At 59.8% G+C, this 17,020-nt stretch overlaps 1 protein-coding gene across 1 annotated transcript in view; it reads right to left on the bottom strand.

The window, feature by feature from the left end:
- Nucleotides 1–17,020, bottom strand: part of CHD5 (chromodomain helicase DNA binding protein 5) — a 56,507-nt gene that overhangs the window by 11,961 nt on the left and 27,526 nt on the right. Inside the window, 18 exon segments of the mRNA XM_049618199.1 lie at nt 1,119–1,236; nt 1,493–1,572; nt 3,697–3,856; nt 4,239–4,383; nt 4,762–4,895; nt 5,177–5,265; nt 5,482–5,574; nt 5,978–6,152; nt 6,713–6,885; nt 7,227–7,337; nt 7,516–7,747; nt 8,800–8,924; nt 10,408–10,525; nt 12,791–12,922; nt 13,910–14,051; nt 14,492–14,665; nt 15,537–15,658; nt 15,779–15,916. Of these exon segments, the coding sequence (XP_049474156.1) occupies nt 1,119–1,236; nt 1,493–1,572; nt 3,697–3,856; nt 4,239–4,383; nt 4,762–4,895; nt 5,177–5,265; nt 5,482–5,574; nt 5,978–6,152; nt 6,713–6,885; nt 7,227–7,337; nt 7,516–7,747; nt 8,800–8,924; nt 10,408–10,525; nt 12,791–12,922; nt 13,910–14,051; nt 14,492–14,665; nt 15,537–15,658; nt 15,779–15,916 (2,461 nt within the window).

The raw sequence follows: 17,020 nt of genomic DNA, 5'->3' as shown, positions 1-17,020 counted from the left end.
GCTAATGGACATGGGGTTTCTTTTTGGAGTGATGAAAATATTCTAAAAATTAATGGCACTGATGGTTCGCAAAACTCTACGAATATGCCAAAAATCACTGACTTGCACACTTTAAATGGGTAAACTGTATCCGTGTGGTTACATCATGCGAAGAGTGTGTATGTATGACGTGTATTTTTTGAAGTGAAAGTATAGAAAGCCGTATACACCGACTACATTCTAAACAAAAGTACGATCCATCCAAATCAGCTTAAATAAACCTTAAAGCAAAAAGTATCAGGAGAGATAAAAGGATCATATAAGAGGCACACTTCACCAGAAAGATATAAAAACCCTAAACCAATATGCATCTGTCAACCCAGTCTCAAATGATACGAGGCAAACTCTGGCCTTACAAGGAAAAAGGGACTGACCCACAATCATAGTGAGAGATTTTAACACAAGCCTCTCAGACTTGACGGATTAAAGCAAACCAAAACTGAGTAAGGATGTAAGGAGTTTGAGGGGGCACTTGGGGGGCTCAGTCAGATGAGCATCCAACTCTTGATCTCGGCTCAGGTCATGATTTTACAGCTCGAGCCCCACGTCCGGCTCCGGGCTGGCAGCACAGAGCCTGCTTGCAATTCTCTCTCTCTCTCTGCTCCTCCCCTACTCACTCCCGCTCTCTCTCAAGTAAATAAACAAACAAACAAACAAACAAAATTTGAACAACATAATGACCTAACACATATGTTCAGAACCTCACACCCAGTAATGAAGAGAATATGCATTCTTTCCAGGCACACGTGACCACTTCCAAATCTGACCGTATTAAGCCAAAAAGCAGGTTTCATGAACATAATGTAGAAACAATATCACACGGACCCACGTGCCCCAACCACAATACAACGGAGTTAGAAATCACTAATAAAAAAGACAGCCCAGTAACCCCCAAACTCTGCTTGGTAGGGAAAGCTAAGTCCACTATAGAGACCCGAGCCCCTGGCTCTCTCCTCCTGCGGATCCTGTCGTGGTAGGACAGAGTCTGCCGCTCGGCCAGGGAGAGCCAGCGCGGAGCATAGCTTGGCGGGAGCCAGAGCCTGCATTGGCAGAGGTGGGGGGACCGTGGGAAGCCTCACCTTTTGGCGGCTGCTCTGGGGACGGCGGGGCCTTCTCTGTGTCCTCCAGTCGCTCCTGGCCATCTGAGTTCTCATGCTTGTCCTCACCCTCCACTCTGTCCAGGGCAGTTGGCAGGGCCTGGGGAGGACAGGCCAGGGATGCTTCAGGGCCTGAGGCCTCAACAGCACGGAGGGCAGAGGACAGGCACTCGGCTGGGAATCCACTCCCTCCTGGTTCCCGTCCGTGCTCCCAAACTGCTCCCCCCAGACCCAGAAGCCCGAGCGTGGAGCCAGAAGGTCTGGGTTTCAGCTGTCCAAGCAAGAGCTGAAAAGGTCCCTAGACCCAACCCCCACCCCGTACCCACCAGGGGCCCAGGCACCAGCATCCTCCACACCTGGATTTCTGGGGGCTTCTTTGGCTTCTGCACCCCCAGCTCCTTCTCATCCATGTAGCCCAGCTGGGCTTCCATTTTGTCTGAAAGATCAAAGGGAAGAGGTGAGACGGTGGGCTTGGGCAGGCAAGGGGTGAAAAGGCAGGAAATGGGGCGCCACAGGGGAGAGCCAGGCTGGCCTTCAGGAGGCTCCTCTGGGCCTGGCCCCTCCAGAAGAAGGACAGGTGAACCGGGTGAGCCAGAGACCTCAAGCCAGGCCCGCAGACATGGGGATCCTTGGAGGACCTTGGGCCCAGTGAGGCCAAAGCCACAGGCTGATGGCACAGGGCTGCCCATGGCAGGGAGGGGAGGTTGGCGGAGGCCGGCCTAGGAGCCGGGACAGCTGGAGGTGCTTCCCGCCTTCAGGCTGGCTGACAGGCTGTGTGCCTCCCCTTACTGAGCCAACTCCTGACACCCTGCCAAGTGCTCAGAGCAGCCCTGGGAGGTGTCCACTGTCCGGTCCCACATCACAAGGGAGAAAACGGGGCTCACACAGGACCAGGTGTGTCCACCTCCAGAGGGCACACTTTTGCGCAGGAGCAGGATAGATGTCCTTGGAGGCACTGAGCCTCTCAGGGATTCACGCCTCACCCGGGCATAGGTAGGTCAGAACGGGGCCTTCGAGGTCCAACGGAGGGAAGACGACACTTTGCCCAAATAAACACATGGGTCACCAAAAGACACTCAAAGACAGACAATTAACGAGGAACAAAAGATCTGAAAAGACATTTCGCCAAAGACACGCGAATGGCCCAGAAGCACGTGAAAAGATTCTCAACGTCTTCAGCCATCAGAGAGATGCAAATCAAAACCACAGGGAGGGGCTCCTGGGTGGCTCAGTCGCTTAAGCGTCCGACTTCGGCTCAGGTCATGATCTCACGGTCCGTGGGTTCGAGCTCCGCATCGGGCTCTGTGCTGACAGCTCAGAGCCTGGAGCCTGCTTCAGATTCTGTGTCTCCCTCTCTCTCTGACCCTCCCCTGTTCATGCTCTGTCTCTCTCTGTCTCAAAAATAAATTTAAAAAAAATTAAAAAAAAAAAGAATTAATAAAAAAAAAATTATAAAAAAAAAACCACGGGGAGACACCACTTGGTATCCACTGGGACAGCCGTAAGCAAAAAGTCAGAAAACAAATGTTCGGGGAGGGGGTGGGGAAACCGGGAAGCATCACACGTTGCTGGTGAGAACATCAAATGGCGTGGCCACTCTGAAAAAGTCCAGCAGTTCCTCAGAATGTCAGGCCACGTGATCCAGCAGTGCCACTCCCAGCCACGCTCACAGCCACGTGACTCATGGCACCCCCCCCCCCCCCCCCCCCCCCCCCCGTCCCCCCCGGCCCCCCCCCCCCCCACCTTACTCACGATGGCCCCCAATCCACCAGCTGACGGCCGAGCAAACAGAAACACGGCACATCCCACACAATGGGATATCACTCGGCCAAAAACAGGAAGGAAGCGGGACACGCCCTACAACGTGGATGAACCTCAGAAACACGCTAGACCGGGGCGCCTGGGGGGCTCAGTCGGTGAAGCGTCCGACTTCGGCTCAGGTCACGATCTCGCAGTTCGTGGGTTTGAGCCCCGCGTCGGGCTCTGTGCTGACAGCTCGGAGCCTGGAGCCTGCAGCCCGCTTCGGATTCTGCGTCTCCCTGTCTCTCTGCCCATCCCCCGCTGGCACTCTTTCTCTCTCGCTCTCAAATATTAAATAAACGTTAAAAAATTTAAAAAATGAAAAACATGCTAGAGAATGAAGCCGGACACAAAAGGCCAGGTGTTATGCGGCTTCACGTACATGGAATGTCCAGAACAGGCAAATGCACAGAGTAGATTAGTGGTTGCCAGGGGCTCGGGGGAGAAAGAGTAAGGAATGACTGGTAACGAGTACGTGATTCTCACAGGGAGATGAAAATGCTCTAGAATTAGAGGCAACTCACCCCTGTGAACACACGAGAAACTACCGAATAGTAAGATTTGCAAGGACTGAACGCTGTGGTGAGTAAATAGCCATTAAAAAGATAAACTCTCAGGACAGCGACATTTCTGCAGGCAGAAGCTTGCAGCCGGGGAAGGGAGGCTGTCCATCCTGGGTTGTGCAGAGGACCCGGCGTCTCCTGGGGCCTTGCCACCTCCCGTGACCCAGGTGCCCTCCCCCGCACATCGGAGCCCAGACCTGGCAAGCCCAGTGGGGCCGGCAGGAGGTGGGCAGGGCTGGCGGGCACTGGCGTGTTGGGGTCCGAGGAGATGACTTCGCTTGGCTTCTTGCCCTCGGGCCCCTCGGGGATCAAGTCCGGGGTGCTGTACTTCCCGTTAACGTGTTCAAACTCCTGAACCTGAGGCAGGAGACAGGGAAGGGGAGAGGGAAGTGGTCTCGGCCCAGAGCTAAGGGCCTCAGGGTGGCTGGAGGGACAGGGGGTGTCCCGGGCTTGGGATGAATGCCACCTCCCCACCGAGGCTGGCCAAGCCGAATGCACTTCTGACCACAAACCTCTACGCCAGGCCCCACCCCCACCCCAGTGTGTGCTCTGCCCCTTGACCTACCGTCCCCACCTCCAGCCTCCCCACCCCCGCCCAGAGAGGCATTTAGAGGTGTCCCTCTAGCCTGACTCAGTGCCCGGAGCCAGGCACTTGCCCTCTGCCCGCTGACCCCCAGAGGGCACACAAGGGCCATGGGGGGGCCGCCGGGAAAGGCCCAGGCAAGGCTTACTCACCCACCTTCTTCCTAACTAGTGACATGACCCCGATGCGGGTAAGCACGTGCTGCCTCGAGAGGCCCTCACGGGGCACGCCGTCCGCGAAGGTCTCTGCACCGTCAGCCCCCGGCTCACACAGGTGCCGCATGAAGAGGGACACATAGGCTCTGGGGTGGGGGGGACTGGGGCTCAGGGAGTGAGGGGCCAGCAAGGACCCTCTGAGAGGGCTGGCAGGACCCCCCAGGTAACCCCCTGGCTGGAGCCATCATCCATCAACTGCCTCCCAGTCCGGCCTGCTGGGTCAGGCCCCGAGGGAAGGACCGGGGGCGGGGGGCCCAGAAGGGAGCCCCCCCCATGACAGCCCTTGCCCTGGATCAGGTCTAGCAGAGGCGGCTGCTCAGGGTTTTCTGCACCTGAGCCCTGCCCACCCAAAGGCCAGACAACAGGAATCCACAAACACGGCCCGGTGGGCAGGTGCCCTCAGTGGAGCCTGCCCGCTCTGGGGTGGGCAGCCACGCCCCGGGCCACCACCTCAGCCCCTTTACCTAAACTCCTTCTCGCTCTTCCCTCGAAGGTCCCGCACCAGCCAGTGGGAGTTGAAGGCGTCCTGGGGGGGCATGCCCCAGCGCATGATGGCGTTCAGAAAGGCCTTCCGCTGCCGGGCGTTGAAGCCCAGCACCTGGGCAGGCGGGGAGTGGGGCGGAGGAGCAGAGAACTCAGGGATGGGCAGAGAGGCAGACGGAGGGGAGAAGCTGGGAGAAACACAGAGGAGGCAGGACCCGGAGACCCAGGGGTCTGTCCTGGCCCCACCTCTACTTGGCTGTGACGCTGGGCAGGCCCCTCGCCCCTCCCCCCCGCCTCTATCCCTACTCTACACCCCCAGAGGTGCAGCAGGGATGAGCTCTTTGTTCTGAGGGGGGGGAAGGGGAGCTGGGAAAGTGGGGTGCAGGCGGGCCCCACCTCGATATTGCCACCCACACGGGCGAGAAGAGGTGGCAGGGGCTTGTCCCTGTCGCTTTTCAGCTGCCTCCTGGATTGTCGCCGTCCACCTGGGAAGCAGACCCACCACGACACCTCACCGGAGCCCGGGGTGCCCCGACCCCCCGCATCCCTTCCAGCAACTCACCCCAGGACAGCAGAACCCCTCAGGACATCCTCCAAAGGATGGACGACTGTCCTGGCGTCCCCAGGGGACCCCAGGCTGACCGGCAGCTCCCTGACACGTGTCTGGGCCCCAGTCCAGGGTCACCAGTCCTGAGACTCACTCTGCCCTTCTGGCCTTTCCTCAAAGTCCTCGTCCTCGTCCTCGGAGCCGATGGAATATTCGGACTGGTTATCCGAGAGCTCGTCCTGCCACTCTGTGAGGGGCCACGTGCAGAGGCACAGAGTGAGACCCCCCCACGCCCAGGGCCATGCCAAGCCCCCAAAACCCAGCCCAGGGGTGAGGGACAACGAAAGGAGCACGGTGTACTTCCTGGGAGCTCACTGAACCCCAACAGCCCTGCACTGTATCCTAAGGCATGACACCATCATCATCCCTCTCTCACAGATGCGGAAACTGAGGCTTCCCCAAGGCCACACCAGGAGCAGTGGTGAGGTCACTGGACCCTAGCCACCAAGCTCCCCAAACAGCCGGCACCCACCCCCGCCCCCCCCCCCCCTTCTCCCAGCCCCCCCCCCCCCCCCCCACCTCCCAGCCAGCCCTCTGACCGCCCGCACTCTCCGCGCCCACGGGCTTCTTGCCCGCCCGGGGCCACGCACCCTGGTCCTCCTGGGAGGCGTCGTTGTAGTTGACCTGCTTGCGGATGCGCTTGCCTTTGCCCAGATTGCGGGCCAGGTCCTCCTGCTGCTGCTCGTAGTGGTGCCGAAGCAGCTTCTCCCAGTAGTCGGGGTCCACGTTCTCCTCCTGCTTGATGATCTCCCGCTCCACCTCCTCCTGGACACAGGCGCAGGGCCCATGAGGGCAGGCCCCGCAGGCGCAGGCCCCGGATGCTCGGAGGTGGGGCCAACAGCTACCCCCGGGAGCCTCCCAGCGGCCTCCGCCACCCCTCACCCTCCAAGAGCCCCAGATGAATCGGAAAGCCTGCCTACTCCAGGAAGCCACCTTGATCACCCCAGCCCCAACAGGTCTTCCTCCTGCCCCTGACACAGTCTTTCATTCGTTCGTTCGTTCATTCATTCATTCATTCACCCCAAAAGTATTTCCTGGCCGTGTGCCAGGCACTGGGGTACAGAAGTGAATAAGCCCCAGCCTTGCCCTCAGGAGGCTCCTGGTTTCCTGAAGGATAATTAGCACCCAGGGTCTGCATGGAGGGTGATGGGAGTTGAGGAGGAAGCGGAGAAGGAGGAAGCGGAGACCCCACCCAGGAGAGACCCAGGGTTAAGTTTGCTGTGAGAGGAGAAGGGCCGCCGGCGGGGGCGGGGCCGATGGGGGCGGGGCCGATGGGGGCGGGGCCGATGGGGGCGGGGTCGATGGGGGCGGGGCCGCGGGCTTACCACGCCATCCTCCTCGCGCACCACGTACTGCGCCACCTTGAAGGAGCTCAGGTATTCGTTCATATTCTGCAGCTCCGTGTCGTCCGTGGCGTCCTGATTTCTGTCCAGCAGCTTGGAGATGGCCGCATCGTCATAGTGGATCACACTGCTGTCCTCCACGTCCTTGTTGTCGCCTGGGAGCAGACAGGGTGCAGAGTGAAGGGACAGATGGGGTGCCCAGGTCCAAGTGTGGGGACCCCACAGGAACAGACTCCCGACCATGGCCCTTCCCAGCCTCCAGCAGGGGCGGCAGCAGAGGGGCATGGTGATCAGAGAGCGGAACCTGCACCGCATCAGCCCGGCTGCCTGCTCACCGGACAGTCCGCGGGCCCCCAAGTGAGGGGCCAGTGGGGGCGAGCACGGGAGCCCGACAAAACACAGAAAGGGGTGGCGGGGCGGGGCGAAACCCTTCCTCTCGGGTGACAGCCCCTCGAAACACAAGAGGAGCTGGGAGCTAGGCTGACTTAGCCCCTACCTGGCGGGGTACTGCCATGCTTTTTCTTGGCGCTGGCAGCCAGGGCTCCCCCTTTAGAGGACTGGACATCCGGGATGGGCGTGACAGGCCTCTGGCCCTGAGACATCATGCCTGTAGGACAGAGTCAGAGGGGTTGCAGGGCTGGGGGGCAACCCCTAGCCCCGGTGCCTAGAGACGCCGCCCTGGCCCTACCCTCCGTGGCCAAGAGACAGGGGCAGAGGAGAAAGGCTGTGGGCCCCGGGGACGGATGGAGCGTCACCCCCGCCCACTAGCCGCCCTAGACGCCCACCCTCCACGTCGTCCTTGAAGAGCTCCTCGGTGCCGAACTTGAGGATGTCGTCCAGCTCCTGCTTGGTCATGGAGCCAGACTTGGAGCCGAGGCCAGGCCGCACCACCAGGTGGGTGAGCATCATCTTGCGCTTGGCCACCTGCGTGATGCGCTCCTCCACCGAGGCCCGAGTCACAAAGCGGTAGATCATTACCTTCTTGTTCTGTCCGATGCGGTGGGCGCGGCTGAAGGCCTGGGGGCAAGCTGCAGCTCAGTGCGGGGTGGGGGGTGGGGGGGGGGCGGACCACAGGGCCGGGCGCCGCGAGGTGGGAGGGGCGTGCACGCGTGCTCAGGGGCGTGTTCTGCATGGGGCTGTGCTGGCTTCCTGACCGTGGGTGGTCTCGGGCGGGGCTGGGCGCCCGCACAGGTGGAACTAGGCATAACTGCAGGTGGGCAGGGGTGTGTGCAGGGGCGGCGGAGCCAGTGTGTGCCCCCGAGAAAGCCACACGGGGCTCTGACGGCAGTCCTGGGGAGGTGGGGTGGCACCTCCCTTGAAGCGAGCCGCTCGTGACCGCAGGAGCTCCTGTTGGAGACACTCGGCCACCCTGGGAGGGCAGCAAGGCCAGGAAGCTGCCCAGTGGTATGAGGACGTGCCCGAGGCTCTGTGCATCAGGCGTCTGCGTGAGGCGACCCTAGCGTGACTATCTGTGTGGGTGACTCTGCGTGGGCGCACACACGTGTGCGTGAGACATGAGCTTGTGTGTGCCCCTAACAGTATGTACTCAGTGTGTCCATCCCTGCCCCAGGTGGCCAGGGACAAGAGCATGTGTCTTAGTTCCCACACCCCTACCCCCTCAGCCCTTCTGTCCTTCCTCACCAACCCTGCTTGCCCCTCCTCCATCTCTTCTCCCACAGGCTTGTCCCCCCAGTATTTCCTTGGTTCCCCCCCCAAACTGCCCCCCGTCTGGGTCCCAGGACTCCCTCCTTTTGACTCCCCCCATGGGCTTGATCCTAAGAGTGATGGGACAGACTAAGGGTTGTCGGCCACACAGACTGCTGTGTGTCCTTGGGCACATTGCCTGCCCTCTCTGGGCATTTCCTCTTTTGTATAGGGAGGAAGCTGGAGGGGCAGGGCATAGCCTCCACTCACCTCCCAGGTCCCCTCTTGGGGCTGGGATTCCATGAGGGTGGCCCAGGGGGAGGTGACACCCGGACACACAGTCTGAGGGGGAGGGGTGGAAAGCCCACAGAACCAGTGGTGGCAAGGGGGCTCTCTGACAGGGTTACGGTGTCAGGGCCACAGACCTGGATGTCGTTGTGTGGATTCCAGTCCGAGTCGTAGATGATGACCGTGTCTGCTGTAGCCAGGTTGATGCCCAGGCCACCCGCCCGGGTCGAGAGGAGGAAGCAGAACTGCTGGGCCCCGGGGGCTGAGGAAGAGAGGCAGGTGCCCAGTGGGGTCAGTGAGGGGCTGCCCAGAGAGGTGAGGGTGGGCACGGGTGGACAGCAGATAGGAGGGCTGCAGAGGACGGGAGAGGGGGAGGGGGGTGCTGGGACACCATGGCCCCATCGCAGATGACATCAGCCGCAGCTGTGTTCAGGGTAAGCCTGAGGAGGCCCAGGGCCCAGGGTGGGGACAGAGCAGCCCCCTTGAGCCCCACTCAGCCCCCAGCTGTGCTCTGAGTCCTGACTCTACAGGAGGGAGCCAGAGAGAGAAGGAAGTTATGTTCAAAGCCTAGATGAGCAAAGACCAAACTACAGGGCCGCGGCCACCCCACCGGGCAGCTCCCACTGTCGCAGGACAGCTGGTTCTCAGGCCCACCTGAGCCCTTCGTAAGTGACGGGGTCTGACCTGTGCGCCCGCGAGAGCTGCAAACAGGTTCCCGATCCTCCCGGGGCCTCGGCCGCTCCCACCTCCGTCTAGATCTTGCAACTCTGGACTCGCTTCACCTCAAACACGAGTGGACAACAGGAACCCCTCCCCTGGGCGATCGGGCAGTGGGGCCCCAGCCCTGTTCTGAGGGTGGAGGCCAGCAGAAAGCCACAAGCCCCAGGGAAACAGCTCATCATCACTGCTGCAAACCTTGCCACTACACAGGGGCACTGGGTCACCTGACCTCTCCCCCACTCCGGAGGTCTCCTTCACTGCCCAGCAAGCTCTGGTCTCTCCTTCCCGGGCCAGGAAGAGAGTACACTGAGTTTGGATGCGTAGGGCTCTGCTTCTTCCTGTCGCTAGGAAGCAGCCCGCAGGGAGCAGGCGCTCAGCTCCACCCCTCCCGCGGTCTGTTTGAGGGTGGCAGCTTCTGTCCCACACTGCTGGTAACCGGTGGCTTATCTGGGGTATCAGAAGCCCACAGGTGCCGCCCAGACCCTCAGCCCCAGCTTCATTTAGTAACAGAGGTGGTAATTTCCTCTCTTTCTCCTGGTCTGGGTCTCAGTTCCAAGCAGGTGTTCCCTACTGGGCCCTCAGCACCCCAGGCAGCCCCCAGAGGTTCCGTGGAATTCATTCCTTTTAGCATTTAAAAGGGACAGCTGTGGGGCGCCTGGGTGGCGCAGTCGGTTAAGCGTCCGACTTCAGCCAGGTCACGATCTCGCGGTCCGTGAGTTCGAGCCCCGCGTCAGGCTCTGGGCTGATGGCTCGGAGCCTGGAGCCTGTTTCCGATTCTGTGTCTCCCTCTCTCTCTGCCCCTCCCCCGTTCATGCTCTGTCTCTCTCTGTCCCAAAAATAAATAAAAAACGTTGAAAAAAAAAAAAAAGGGACAGCTGTTAGGACTTAGACACCAATCTGCTTTCTGCAGCCACATGAGGGGAAACTAATCTGAACATCAGTTGGGTGGCCTGGCTGAGACCCCAGCCTGGGAGGAAGGGCAGATATAGGATCCCAGTCAAGAATGCATGGGTAAGGCAGGGTACCGTTGAATCTGTCGATCGCCTCTTGTCGGAGGCCCCCAGTGATGCCACCATCAATCCGCTCATACTTGTAGCCCTCATACTCCAGGAAGTCCTCCAGAAGGTCCAACATCTTCGTCATCTGCAGGGGACATGATATGCCTGAGGGGCTGCCCCAGAGCAAGGAGCCCCATGGGGCCACGGGCATGGTCCCCATGAGTTTGGGGAAGACAGAGCTGCCTGTTGAGTGGGGAGAGAGGTGGGACCCAGGCAGACCTGACTCAGGGCTCTCTGGAGAAGAATGCAGCCTCCAGCCTTGACCCCCAGAGTCACTGCATCACCCACACCAGCCCCACAGCCATCTGTCTAAAGCACAGCTCTGAGCAGCCCTGCCCTTACCTAACAGCACAAAATCTCAGCTCCTCACCCTGGCATTCCAGGCTGGCAAGACTTAGTGCAGTCTATATGGGCTTCATGTCTCAATGCTTCCATCATACCCTCAGCTACCCCAAATGACCTGGCCTCTCCTCCTGGAAAGCCCACCCCCTTACTGCCTAGGAAACTCAAACAGCACCTCTTCTGTGAGGTTTTCCCTGATTTCACTGCTCCCTATAAGAAGAGAAAAGCAGTCCCTTCTGGGCTCCCATTACCCCGTGTATCTCCCTTCATTCTTGAGAGATAGTTGAGCTGGATATAAAATGATCCATTCCCGCAGGATACTGAAGATTTTACGATTGCCTCCTGCCACCTGTTGTTGCCGATGAGAAGCCTAAGGACAGTCTGATCATCATTCCTTTGTAGGTACTAGGTCTGAAGTGCTGTGATTTCCCTGTGAGGTGCCTAGGGATTCGTTTCTTTATATTTATCCTGCTTGGTACTCCAGAGTACGTTTCAGATCTGAGACCTCACGTCTTTCCCCAGGTCTGCAAACTCTCACGGAATCCAGCTTCTTCGCCATTTTCTCTATTTCTTCCTCTGCAACTCCTGTTAGATGATTATTGGAGCCTCTCAAGGTGTCCTTCGTGCACTTTCTTCTTTCTGATTTTTGTGTCTCTCTGCTCCATTCTGGGGAGATTCTCAGCACCAGGTCCCATTCATCAGCATTGCCCTCACCAGTGCTGAGAGTTTATCCAAGGTGTTGAAATGTTTTATTTTAGTTCCATGCAGACCCGTTTCCTATCCAATTATTCTTGTTTCATTTCTTCCTGCTTGTGCTTAACTGATTTCTTCTTGATTTATGGGTTGTTACTCCATTAATTTGGGGGATCCTAAACATGCTTGTCTGAAGTCTTTTTCAGGCTTTTCTATTATTCGTTTCATTTGGAGTGTACGTACTGTTTTGTGGGATGTCCTAATATCCGGTTTTGTCATGAGGTTTGGAAGTGGGGTTTGTGGGCCCGTTTTAGGTGCTCTGTCTCCGTCCCTTTCCCTCTGTGCACATTTCTAGGAGTTGCGCAGTCCCTTCTCTTTGGTCTCAGAATCATATCTTATGTTGGCAGGGGGTTGGGGGCATTGTGGGTCCAATCTCTAAGCCAGTCCACAGTGCCAGGCTTGGTCAGATTTCCCCAACGTCTCTGGGCCTCCTGCGGGCCCATGGTGGGGTCGGGGCTGCAGGCAGGAGCCGCAGTCACCAGCTGACTTCAGTACACAGAAGAGCCACATCCTCCTCTCTGGCTTTGAGCAAGGGGCCTGGCTCAGTCCCAAAATACAGGAGCATTTTTAGCACCAGGACCCGCAGGACCATTGCTGACTCCCATTACAGAGACGACCCCGGAACTAAATGTCTCTTTACGTCCGTTGCCCACATCCGTCTCCCACACTAGACTGGGCGTGTCTCAAGGACAGGGACTGGCCCCGTGCCTCCCACAGAGCCTGACAGAGGGCAGATGCAACCAGAGGGGTGAGGGAACAAGGGGTGCACAGACCAGCAGACCCCCGAGGCTGCACAGCCTGCCTCTGACCACCCAAGAGGCAGTGGTACAAGTGCCATTTCAGGAAGAGCTGCCCCCGCACAGGCTCTGCCCAAACCAGCCTCAGGGCCCGCCTGTGACAAGTCAGGCTGCAGGGGTGAGGGCCAGGGGCTGTCATCCCAGCCTGGACACCGGGGAAGGCTCCGCTGCTTCGGAGGTTGGGGGGGGGTGGGGTGGGCAGGCCAGAAGGGGCAGGTGGTGGGGAAGACGCTGGGCTTTATGGCCAACATGCCCTGAGCTCCTGGAGCTTGGCACCCAGCCAGCTTTCTGGGCTGTGCCCGGCCAGGGCGCACACGAACAACCTCTGACGTGCAGTCCACCGGGAAAGAGCACCAGGCCTGGAGGGCCACCGGCAGGCGGCGCCCTCAGCTGGCAGGGGTGCCCTCCGCAGGATGTGGAGTGGGGGCTGCGGGGGGGAAGCAGGGAGGTCAGCTCACCTGGGAGAAAATGAGCACGCGGTGCCCTTCATCCCTCAGTTTCTTGAGCATCTTCTGTAGCAGCATGAGCTTGCCCGAGGACTTGACCAGGGAGCTGCCGTCATAGGAGCCATTGGGCAAGACGGGGGCCTCCTGTAGACACGGCAGAAGGTGGGGCATTGGGGGGCTTCCCGGGTCGGACCGGGCAGACAGGCCACTCATCCCACGGGGCCCCTCCGGGCACACGGCACTCCCAGGCAGAGCCCTCCGTCTCCCCCTGCTGGCACTCCACCAGGACACCGGGGACATCAGCCAACAGGCGATGACAGGGTCTTAAGCTAACCCGGCCTTCCCAGAAGGAATTATGCCTGGTCTCTGTGGTCACGGTAGGGCGCATCCTGGCAAGGCCAAGCCCTGAACCCAGCTGGGCAGGACGTCAGCCCAAGGGCCCTGCCGTGCCAGGGAGGTGAGAGAGATCTGGGGGGCAGATCACCCACAGCACGGCCCCCCACGGCTCCCTCTGCACGTGTCTGGCTGTCTGGGGGCAGGAGGCAGACACCGCGGAGGGTTTCAGCAAGAACCAGAACAGTAGTGACGGTGACAAGAACGGCCGTGCCGGGCTCTCTCTGAGGGCACTTTCTCACTCGGCCCTCACCCTTTCAGGCAGATGCTGTTACTGTCCCATTTCGTAGAAGATGAAGCTGAGGCTCAGAGCAGGACCACTGGCTTTCCTGAGACCACAGGGTTGGAGCTGGTGCCTGACCCGGGTCCAGTCTCTCACTTCAGGACTACCTGGGGCCCCACGCAGGCCTTCCTGACTCCCCGGTAACCGAGCACAGCCAGATCAGCCTGGGGTGCCCTGATGCCCCCCACTGCTTTGTGGGCACAAGGAGGGGTCAAGGGAAGGAGAGGGCCTGCCTGAGCAATGGACGGAGGTAAGTTTTCAGAAACTGGGTGTAACGGGGCCACATCACCTGTAAGTCCACACGTGCGGGGAGGGCTGGGGGGCTGAGGGTGCCACGGCAGCCACGGACAGGCACCACGACGGGCAAAGGGAACCTACCGCGGCAGCCTCGGGCCCTTACCGTGACGGTCACGGGCACCCACTACAGTGGCCACAGGGCGGCCATGGGGACCTACCACGGCAGCCACGGGGAAGAGGTAGGGGTGGTTGCAACACTTCTTCAGGTCCATCATGATGTTGAGCAGCGACACCTGGTTCCCGCCCCCCTTGGAGTTCAGTGCCTCGAAGTTCCGCGTGAGGATGAACTTGTAGTACTTCCTGCAGCAGGGCGAGGAGGAAAGGCAGGCTGGACACCAGGGCCGCCCCGACCTCTGAGAGGACACTCTCTGCTCTGCAGGGAGACGGGGCTGCCGGCCGAGCACCACTTACAGAGACCAGAGGAGCCCTGCCGGGTGAAGCCCCAGGCCCCGAGTCACCCAGCAAGTTACTGAGGACATTGAAAAGCCTCAGGCAGCCCCAACCCAGGCTAGTGAAAGAGGTCAGAGAAGGAAGCGTGTGCAAAAGGTGAGTCAAGGGGTTGGCGGGGGAGGGGCGGGGGAGGGGCGGGGGGGAGCAGGGGTGTGGGGCGCAGAGCCTTCCCACCACCCGGGGAAGCGTTGCTGGAAGGCTCAGTCAGACCTTCTGGGAGAAGGCAAGCCCAGGGGGCGTGAGGCAGGCCGCTCTGTGGCGGGGCCCCAGCGGGCGGAGCGTCCACTCACTTCTGCATCTGGCTCAGCTCCACGCGAACGATCAGCTCGGTCTTGGCCGGCATGTTCTTGAACACATCGGCCTTGAGCCGCCTCAGCATGTGCGGCCCCAGCAGGTCATGGAGCTTTTTGATCTGGTCTTCCTTGGAGATATCGGCAAACTCCTCCAGGAAGCCCTCCAGATTGCTGCGAGAGAGAACCAGGATCAGAGCCAGGAGCAGGGGACTGGAACAGGCCAAAGCCCTCTGCAGAGGAAGCCAGGATTGGGGTGGGGGACCAGAGGGTCAAGGGCAGGCCGGTTGGCTGGTGGGCCTGGGAGCCTTAGCCCTGCCCTAAGTGTCCCTTCAGTGTCCACCTAAGCCCGTGTCCCCACCCCTCCAGTGTAGCTCGGCCACATAGGATAACTTCCTCTCCTCAAAGCTGTCCTGGAAGCAAAGTCTCTAGGACTTTTACCCCTGTTACAGAAAAGGAAACTGAGGCTGATGGGGGCCCAAGGTTGTATGGTCCAGCCTGCCCTCCAATCTGTATCTCCTGATTCTGAAGTCAGCACCCTCCACCCTGAACCCCCCATTCTGAGCCGGAGAATGGGGTAGGTGAAGGCAAGGAGGCCGGGGCCCCCCCACTGGCAGGGGCTCCGTGTTCGCCCCATATCCACCACCACCCCCAGCCTTCTGCCCTCATCACTGTCACCCAGGTGGTCACTTAGGTGTCAGTGGAGGGGAAGGAATGAGGCAGGGCATGGGGGGGGCAAGGACAGCAGCCCCAGAGGATGCCCCGGGGGTCTCCTGGGGCAGAGCCGAGGATCAGTCACGGTATTCGGGGCAGCTCACGTCCACTGAGCACCCTGCACACGCCAGGGCCGCGGCCCCTCCCGCACAGGTCATTTGGGGCAGGCTGCTGCTAATGCTCCCATTTTACTGACAAGGAAGCTGAGCTCCAGCTCGCACTGAACCGGTCTTCCCTGGCTGCCCGCCAGCCCGCCTCCCCGGCCACACCCCCTCCCCGGCCACACCCCTCCCCGGCCACACCCCCTCCCCGGCCACACCCCCTGACTCACTTGAACCTCTCTGGAGTCAGGAAGTTGAGGAGGTGGAAAAGCTCCTCCAGGTTGTTCTGAAGCGGGGTCCCCGTCAGCAGCAGCTTGTAATCGATCTTGTAGCTGTTCAAGACCCTGAAGAACTTCGGGGAGGAGGCGGCCAGTTAGGGGGAGCGGGGCGGCCAGCCGGCACCCCTCCCCGCCCCACCCCTCCACCGGGGTGGAAGGCGTGGCTCCAGGGGCCAGCAGCCAGCACCGCCTACCTTGGACTGGTTGTTCTTGAGCCGGTGGGCCTCGTCCACCACAAGGCAGGCCCACTCGATGGAGCCCAGGATGGCCTGGTCGATGGTGATGAGCTCGTAGGAGGTGAGCAGGACGTGGAATTTGATCTGCACTTCTTTCTGGAGGGGAAGAGGAGCGTCTGGGAGGGGAGCAGGTAGGGTCTCCAGAGATAAGGAGACGTGGAGGAGGAGTGGACAGGATTCCGGAGGGCCCAGGGAGGCTCTGGGACTGACAGGAAGGGCCGCCGGGGCAAGCCCCCTCATCCTCACAAGCCGCCCCCCCCCACGCTGTCATTGTCCCCATTTACAGCTCACAGGATCTCAGGCTGGTCCCCAAGACCAAAGGATGGCAGAACCAGGATTCGCACAGGGAAGCGATCCCTGTACGTGTGGTTAAATGCTCTGCCGTCGCTGATTTGAGATTCTTTTTTGTCTTTTAAGTTTTATTTTATTTTTGAGAAAGAGAGTGGGGGGAGGGCAGAGAGAGAGGGGGGCCAGGAGGATCCGAAGCGGGCTCTACACGGACAGCAGCCAGCCCGACGCAGGGCTCAAACTGTCAAACTGAGAAACCATGACCTGAGCTGAAGTTCAACCGACTGAGCCACCCAGGTGCCCCCACGGACTTGAAATTCTTGATAATTACGTTGTTGAATTTGTGTTTTGTAAGAGGAGATCTATGGAATGATGGAGCCCCCAGCTTCCCCATCCCCACCCAGCGAACACCAACGCCTCACACCCTTGTGGGGGCCAGGCCCGGGCATGGGGGGCATTCACCCTGAGAGGAGCCCCGTGCTGAGGAAACAGGACATTAAATAGCCAATAAAAACCACCACCCAGAGGTCGAGAGAGAGACTACTAAAAAAAGGAAAACGCTGTTTCTTGCATTTGAACCAGGGGCCCTGCGTCTTCAGTCTCCACCGGGCCCCGCAAAGGAGGCAGCCAGTCCTGGCCAACCCAAGCCCAGATCTCCCAGCGACCGACGTCCCTTGTGAAGGGGCCAGAGAGGGGCAGAGGGGCGTCTCATTGCACGGGCTCTGCCTGCAGGTGGCCCCTGGGTTTGCACCCGGCCCTACCCTTTCCAGCTAGACCCAAGTCAAGTTAATTAGCCTCCTGAGCCTCAGTATCCCCTTGGTAAAAAAAAAAAAAAAAAAAAAAAAAGGAGAGATCCTGTCTGTGTGAGGAACGCCATGAGAATCCAGAAGGCAAAAGCTGTCCCTTAAAATA

This window comes from Panthera uncia, assembly GCF_023721935.1.
Source record: "Panthera uncia isolate 11264 chromosome C1 unlocalized genomic scaffold, Puncia_PCG_1.0 HiC_scaffold_4, whole genome shotgun sequence".
Taxonomy (NCBI): domain Eukaryota; kingdom Metazoa; phylum Chordata; class Mammalia; order Carnivora; family Felidae; genus Panthera; species Panthera uncia.
Note: the sequence above shows the minus strand (reverse complement) of the source record. Positions and strands in the feature narration are given on the sequence as shown.